The 8,974-nt window shown below is 34.9% G+C and overlaps 1 protein-coding gene across 1 annotated transcript; it reads right to left on the bottom strand.

Moving 5' to 3' along the window:
* LOC110615314 (ubiquitin-conjugating enzyme E2 4) lies at positions 1-2,355 on the bottom strand. The gene is made up of 6 exons (XM_021757137.2): positions 2,190-2,355; positions 2,018-2,097; positions 1,437-1,551; positions 1,288-1,340; positions 1,056-1,184; positions 1-341 (listed from the first exon to the last, which is right to left on the bottom strand). Exons 1-6 carry the CDS (start codon positions 2,231-2,233, stop codon positions 211-213), a joined length of 552 nt encoding a protein of 183 aa, XP_021612829.1. The 5' UTR covers positions 2,234-2,355; the 3' UTR covers positions 1-210.
* Positions 2,356-8,974: the final 6,619 nt, after the last annotated feature.

Below are 8,974 nucleotides of genomic sequence, written 5' to 3'. Positions count from 1 at the left end.
TTAGACTAGAAATGGGGATTTCTCGATGAATTACAAATTTTCAAATACAGAGGAACATGAAGAAATGATACATCTATTTACAGAAGCAAGGCTAGGAAATTCTTCTTCTTCCCTGCCCACTACACAAGTCCATAGAATGAAGCTAAAAGCATAATCATCATATACAGATACAGCAATTGAGAGGATTGGTCATTGGTGGTGGCCAATTGGCTATGGATCTGATGGACCTGCCATTTCCTCATCCTCAGAATCGTACTCGTCCTCGCTCGGCTCCTCATCGCTAGATTTTTCTTCTGGGGCAGCCCCTATATCTTCTGGCTTGGCATATTTCTCACGGTATTCTGGTTTTGAGAGCCAATAAAACCAGGGTCAATTATATATTGGCATAAATTGATCTTGAAATGAAAGAGAGGGACACAGCAATACCAGATATTCAAAATCCATCTCCAAATGAAGTAATAATAAATAAGCTCCTTGAAACTTCTTGTTTATTATTATTATTATTATTATTATTATTTTACTAAACAAATCATGGTAACACCTATAGTTTGCTAATGACTCTGAATCATGTTCTGCATATTAGAATGAAGTACATAACCTTAGCTCTTAGTTCCTTTTAGTTCTTACCCCATTCACTCTCCCCATTTACACAGCATAAATTTGTGCACAAGCAAAGAGAGTATTATTAAGGTTTCAAAGAAACCTGATTTAAAGAAGGCAACGAATCAGTTAATCAACACTGCATACGACTATGATAACTATGCTGTCAGGCAATCACGAGCAATCAACAAATTATGAGCAGAGTGCAGGGCCTTCAGTTAACAGATCCATGTTTGGTAATGCTGGCTATTCTTTCCACTTGGATGGTGAAATAATTAAGGGTACAATTAAGCCATTCCCTACATATCTCTTTATGGTACAGCAAGAAACCTAACCAAAGTTTTATCTCTTGCAGCTGCAAGTTTAGCCTGGTGATTTGTTCAGTTTTTCCTACATATTTCCTTAAGGAGGAATGCGTAATCAGAAATCCAGAACCCAGGAAAAGGAATTGCTACCTTTAACTCTTTGTTCATAAGCAGATCGGTCACGCATCATCAAAGCTGCAGCCTCTCCATTTAATGGATCTGATGGGTTGGGATACAGAAGAAGCTGTGGTAGAAATACCTCAAATATATTTACCAAATCTGAAGAACATTTAGATTGAACATTAAGATTAGTATCTTTGAACATTATAATTTGGAAGTAGCTTCTATATTTATCTCAACGAGGCAACTTTAAAGTCTATACCGAACATGGGACTCCATGTTTGATTGATAACGTCTAAACAAACTGAGCCAGACCTGGAATTAGCATCAACCAAAGATGTTCAGCTCCACAAATCATTATTCCTTCAACAGAAAACAAAACCATTTTTGCTTCTACATTTAATTACTCACATTTCATCAACATTTGGGTGATAGATCTTATTAATAAAGCCTATTGAAGGAGATTTGTATGGATAAGCATCAGGCAGCTCAACTCTTACCCGCCACACACCTCCATGATAAGGACCTGCCATTATCCATGCATCAGAGCAAGTACAGAACAAAATAAAGTTCGGACAAGTAAGGGTTTGAGGCCAAAGGAGCTCTACTTTGGGCTAAACAGTTCACAGTAAATGCGTTATGAAAAACAAGAACTGCCTAAAATCAAGCCGCTTTCTAAGATCAAAAAGCATATAACTATTTCAATCTACAAATTGCATAGAGAAGGGGAATGGGAAATTCTAAAAAAAAATAAATAAAAATAAAAATAAAAATAGCGATATAGTACTAGCTATTAATTTTATCAATCACTACCTAAGATTATTTATCCCCTTCCTCACCAATAACTATAGATTGTCAATATGACAGAATCAAGAAAGAAAAAAAAAAATCAATTACCTTGCTCAGCTCAGAGTTCCCCATTTAAAAAGGAACTAAAATCTGAAAAAGGGAAAAGAAAAAAGGAAAGAAAGACAAGAGAAATGAAGATTTACTGTCATTGGGTCCATGGAATTGAACATAGAACTCTTGCATGTCATCATTGATGATCTCAACTTTGTAGTCACTCATCATCCTATTCAAAACCCAGAACAACAATAATAAGAAGAGGGTTAAGAGAAGAAGAAAAAAAACAAGAAAAAGGAAGAAATTAGTTAGAGGATTAACAATTTCATCAAGTCCATCTCCCTTCGCTTGCTTGGGGACGACATGGTTTCCTTCTTCCAAGGTTCTCCGTTTGGACGAGAGAGAGTTTCGAGAGAGAAAAAGAAAGCAAATGGAGTTTGCTTGTCCAACTGAGAGAAGCAACTGCAGTAATAAAACGGGCGGCGCAGAAAGAAATAGAGAGAGACAGATTAATATAATACCGACATTGTCCTTTTTCAAGTAATTTTCCCCAATAATATTATTAAATTCACTTAATTATATGGATAATTTTCTAATTTAGCATTTTTTTTAAAAAAATAATAATAATAAAAGGCCTCAATTGAGTAACTTGATTATTTAAAGAGAATGAGACAATTATTTCTATGTGAATTGTATTGGTAAAAATTAATATTTTATTATTGTTCTTATATTATAAAATTTGCCATAGCCATGCCTTCCACGCCTTAAAAATTGTTAGATATTCAAATCAACATCCGGTTATTATTAATTTAATTTAATATTTTCAAAAAAAATAATTAAAATTTGATAAAAAAATGTTTAATGTGGGTAAAAAAGGGAAAGTCAAATTGAAAGATGATTTTAACCTTTGAAATTATATCTTATCCTTAGGGTTTTTGTGGTGATGGACAACAACGCTGGAGCCATTAAAGGAAAGCTTGATGGTGGAATATTTATATCCAATCCTCCTCTAACCAAATCAAATCTGCACCGTCCAATCTGTAAGTAAAATTAAATATTACAGACCTAATTGTCTGAATTCTTGCATTCAATCAATGGGATTTTCTCTATTTAGGACAATTCACAACTCATGATTTGAATTTTGACGATCACCCATTAGTATATATACATGGAAATTACACCCACATTGCTTGATGAAGAGTTTTCATGAAATTCTTTTTCAATTCAATTTTGCTAACTTTATAGGCTTTTTTAGCAAATTGTGATTATTCCTTTTTCATTCTAACACAACCCATCAAATAAAAAAGTTTGTTGTATCCAAATTTCTTGTTAAAATGGTAATTAAATAAAATAAGAGAGTGTAGAAAGGGTATAGCCCAGTTGATGAGACAAGGTATCTAGCAGACTTGGTTGACCTGAATTTCATAGGAAAAAAAAAAAGAAAAAAAGATGTCCAGTAAAATTGTGACAGCTTCAGATTCATTGTATTATTATTATTTTACCTTATCATTATTTATAGGGAAAGCAATATTCCTGCACCCTATACCTACTTTTACAAGTCACATGCTGCCTATAAATTCTCACCTCCGCCCAAAAAGCCATCAACAAATTGTACAATAAATCAAATACCACCTCCTAATCCTAACACATATAATACTGTCTTTTAAAATTTATTGATTAAATTAATAATTTTAATTTATAGAAATAAAATATTTTAAAATTATTGATATAAAAACAAAAACATTATGAAGTTTTGAAAATAGGAATTAAAATTTATTATATCTAATTTTTCGTTTTTTAGTAGTTAAATGGTAGAATTGGTTGGCTGTTAATTCACTGTTCATAAATTAAAATCATATAAACATATAATTTAGAATGATAAAATAAATAACTGTAATATATTTATAAATGTTTGAGCAAATTCATTTATTAGATACCACTTATATATGCATGTTCCGTCATTGTTATTATTATTATCTTACTATGTAAATTTTCCAAGTTGGCAGCCACCTTCCCATATGTTGACGAGATTGGTTGCGGCTGCTTTAGCACCCAATTTTGGCCCATCTCCCTTTTTTGTTTTTTTTTTTTTTTTTTTTTTTTTAAAGCCTAGATCCGCTAGGTTATTCATATGCAATCCACAGGATCAAACTTAAGATTTATTTTTCTACAAAACAAGTGTAAAGTCAAAAAATAAAAAGAGAGCAATTACATAAAGATAATTCAGAGTATAGACAGTCCTGCATATCTCAATTTATAAAATCAAATACAGGTTCAGGTAAATTAGGTAAATATTCTACTAATAAAGAATGATTTACGACCATATTTGCAAGTTTATCTGTCACCTTATTTGCTTCATGATAACAATATTACAATCGAATCTCCTAATCCCAGTTGAGTAATTCACGATATTAGACCAGAAGGCTAAAATAACGACAGTTCTCTTGAGAATATTCACTCAAAATTAGGACCAATGCAGACTTGGAATCCATTTCCACCATTACGCCTATATTTACGAATCCAAGCTAACACCAATCTACAAAGAAACACATTAAGCTCAGCCTACATGGAATTACAAATCTCCGGTTGTACTATAAAGTCTTCCAACTAGAATCCCCTGCTATCCCTCAGTACCCCACCTCCCCCACCATATCCTGGATTACCTGTAGCAGCTCTATCCTTATTTAGTTTCACATATTCATCATTTGGAGGCTTCCAAGCTACAGCCAATACTGTCCTACCAGGATCACCAAAAAGAGATATAGCCCAAGCAGTTTCATTAATGCAAATATAAGCTCTCAACTAATGCAACTTTCTGTGAACTTGTAACTCAACACCCTTGAAAATAGCCTCATTATGCCATTACCAAAAAAACCACAATGTAATACTCAAAATCTGAATAGAGGATGTTGCAAAACCTTCCTAGGTACCAAATTCGAAGCATTGAGAAATATTTCTTCAAGATCCATATCATAAAAATTATTCAAAGTATTGAATTCCCACATTTGTTTCCAAACTTCATGAGCTTTACTACATTTTTTAAACAAATAAACCACATCTTCAGTTAGCCAACCACACAAAAAAAGAAAAATCATGAATCATAAGTAAACCCACAGAGTAATCTCTCCCCATTTGTCATAAGCTTCAAGAAAAAATAATCGAAGGAAAGACCAAATTTTTTGGGCACATGTACCTGCCAAATAAGGTTCCATATTTTATTAGGTGCAGCTCCTACAGGAAGTTTTTGTCTTTTATATACAGTTTTGATTGTATGAGGTCTACCTAATGCTAGATGCAGAGGTGCATAATAGATCGATATGAACATCATGAGCTGTCCCGTAATAAAACCTGTTGTTGCTGATACCTTCTTCTCAATTCCTTCTTCTCCTTCTTCTATAATCCGAGCTCGGAGAATGAAGAGATAAGAAGGCCCCATGGAGAATGTGGTCAGAAATCCATAATAGAGTCCGACCACAACGACAGAAAATAACCCTGTAGGTTTATCCTTCCAAGCTATTTGATCAATCAAATTCACAGTTGGATCCACTCTAACAGCTTCTAGTTGTTTGCAAATATGAGCAGGTAGAAAAGGAGTAAAATTATGCCATAGCCAACCTAAATCAATCCACATCTGAGCCACTGTGACATCAATTAAAATATCTGGGACTGCCGCAATAGTAAGAAGGAATAGTGGACAATCGCCAATTCACGTATCATTCCAAAAGCTAGTAAGATGTCCATTCACAATCGAGATAAAATATCCCCTTTGTGGCAAATCCGCACTTTCCACCAATCCTTGCCATAGAGTAGAAGCCTGTAAATTTAAGACAAAAGCATCCAGACTAGCAGTTCTTGCAAAGTACTTACCTCTTACTATCTTTGACCAGAAGGTGTCCTCTTCCTTGAGAAGACGCCAACCAAGCTTCGCCAGAAACGCCATATTCATCTCTCGACATGTACGAATGCCCAACCCACCATAATCCAACGGTTGAGTTATGTGATGCCAATTAACTAGGTGAACTCTCTTATTAGCCTATTGGTCTCCCCATATGAAATCCCGAACTTTCTTAGCAAATTCCGCACATACTGATTTGGGAAAGTACATTGCTTGCATTAGATGATTAGTAGCAAAGCAGAGAGGACCGATTTTGCCATAGTCACCCGACCAGAGAAAGACAACATATTGAATTTCCATCCTGCCAAATGAGAATCAACCTTCTGCAATAAAGGATAGAATAGAGTCTTGGTCATGCATCCTTGAATCATTGAAACTCCTAAGTACATACCAATTTCCTTTATACGATTCATGCCTTCCATAGAACAAATATCTTGCGGTAAAGCAGAATCTACATTAGCTGAGAAAAAAATTAGATGACTTATTAGCATTAATTTTTTGTCCTGATGTAGTACTGAAAGTATCCAAGCACTATTTAATTATAGTAATCTGGTGGTCCATAGAAGCTTCTGCAAAAAGTAACAAATCATTTGCAAAGAAAAGATGTGAGATTTTGGGACCTCGACAAGAAATTTTAATGGGACGCCAATCACCTAATTCTACAGCCCACCTTATACAATGACTTAGCCTTTCCATTGCAACAACAAAACGGACATCTGTTGTTGGTATGAACCTATCAAACACTAGACCATTCCATAACACTTTCATAGAATAAGCCTGAAGGCATGCACTGATCCGATCAACTAACGACTTAGGAAAATTGGCCTATCTGTAAAGACCCGAGAACCGGATCATTACCGACACTAGGGTTCAGATCGACTTAAGGTCGTTGGAGTTCGTAGTAAACCTACTATACATCCTGTTACACCTGATATAATCCCATACATGATCACATAAGCATATATAAAAAAAATATTTCCATTTCATTAACCAAAACTCGACTTGTGCATGCATCATAACTGAAAACATAAAACTCATACTAGAGCCCTCATCAAATGCTCCAGTATAGTCAACATTACATGCCTTAAGCTTGGTTAAACATAGCTTAAACTTTCAACTTTTACATAAAAGATCATAAACAAGGGATTATAAAAGGAAACTCGGGCAAAGCACAATTCTAATCCATAAATTATTACATGTCCACATCTAACTATTACATCAGAACTATACCAACGACTCTGCTGACCTCCCGAGCTAACTTTGGTCCTACAAACTTCGGGTTATGGGAAAGGGATAAGGTGCAAGAGCCTAATGAGCAGAAACATAACAAAAACATTTTAATAAAATACATTATCATATGAATGTGTCACAACACAAATAATTCACATTAAGATGGACATGTCACCAATAACCCTCCATAATTCCAATAGTGCACGGCCCACAATGGGTGCTCCTCAGAATTTCTTCTTAAACATAACATAAAATATCCATAGTGCTAAGGGCATAGAATGGACAACCCTGATCTTTCCTTTACATAGTGTCAGGGGCATTGAATGGGCAAGCCCTGGTCTTTCTATATCCATCATAATATATTATAGCATGGTCGAGAGCTAGTGGGTCATCCAATATCCATCCACAATAATAATTAATTGTGCAATGCATCATATTCATGGATTCTAATGCAAACAACCTAATCATATATATATAGCATTCATGATGTATAAGCATACTTAAAACATTTAATTTCTTTAAAATAATAATTTAGTTTAGTTCTACCCACCTCTAACTAACGCAAGTCTAGCTCTGAAGCAGTTTTCTCACTGCAAGCCTCTACGGTCTCCCAAGTCAGATCCTACACAGATGAATTAAATAAGGGACTAAACATAACTTTTACAATACTTAAAATTACTCCCAAAGAACCCCTAAGAACATATAAGAACACATGTAGAAAACAAGTTGAAAAAGGTTGGACAGAGGACTTTCGACGGTAGGTTCGGCGGCCTAAAGTCCCTTTACAGATTTGAAGATCAAAACTTCGAAGGCAGGTTAGGTTGCCTCCACAGGCAAGTTCGACAGCCAAAAGGCTGCCTCCATAGGCAGGTTCGAAGGCCGAACCTAGGTTCTTCTGCAGTGAAGAACCCTATTCTGCCTTAAACCCACAACCACCAAAATGCTTCCAAACATACATGCGGAAGCTTAAAACAACCATTTATCACTCAACACACATAAGGAACACTAAAAGCTTACCTAATCTGAACATGCATTAACAATACAAGAAAGATCACCCATTATCTAAACTAAAAACTTGAACTCTAAAACTTAAAAACAATCTTGCATGCCTCAACAATCCATAGAAATAACTAATGCCTCTTTTAAAAATCTCCAATAACATAAGAGAGGTAAGGACTAGACTTACCTCTGACTGGAAACACCAACACAACAACAAAAAAGAGGTTTCGGGGAAAGGAGGGATGAGCTCCACAGATTCCAAAAGCTAAACATAAAAAGATGAGTTTGATTCTTCAAAACAACGGTAAACTCATGGATTAATAAAGGATTTTATAAAACTTGAAGCAAAGATCGTTAAAAGGTCTTAGGCTCACATCTGCCTGAAGAAGAGAGGAAAACTTTTTTCAAAAAATCGAGTTGAGACCTTTTATAGCTAGGTCTGCCAGCTCATGTTCGGCGGCGAACATAAGGGGTTCGGCGACTGAACCTTGGTGATTTGAAATTTCTTTTTTATTAAACACATCTTCAAAAACTTCAAATTTATTTTATAAAAATCTCATTTTACCCTTCTAAGAATTCTATTTTTGAGATTCCAAATTCTAATGGAGATTTCGCCGAAAAGTTAAAATTCCGACACCAGAATTTAGCCGGATATTACACTGTCACAAATAATCTATAAGAAAATATCATCGTAAATGATCGTACGTTTTCCCCAAATCTATCTTCAAAATCATCCACCCTTGTCTAGTATGCCTATAATGCATAGAATGGACTACCTCTTGAAGAACAACTAAATTATCATGTAATTAACGCCTATATATAAAACTGCTTTGGTTCCTAGAGATTAGGAAGTGAAGAATTTGTCGCATCCTATTCGCTAACATCTTTGTAATGATCTTGAAGCTCACATTGCAAAGGGTAATTGATCAGAATTGGGCAGTGGACTCTAGATGATCAATTTTGGGGATCAAATTCATCAAAA

Source organism: Manihot esculenta, chromosome 1 (assembly GCF_001659605.2).
Source record: "Manihot esculenta cultivar AM560-2 chromosome 1, M.esculenta_v8, whole genome shotgun sequence".
In the NCBI taxonomy this organism is placed as follows: Eukaryota; Viridiplantae; Streptophyta; class Magnoliopsida; order Malpighiales; family Euphorbiaceae; genus Manihot; species Manihot esculenta.
The sequence above is the reverse complement of the archived record's forward strand: the minus strand, read 5'-3'. Positions and strand labels throughout refer to the sequence as shown.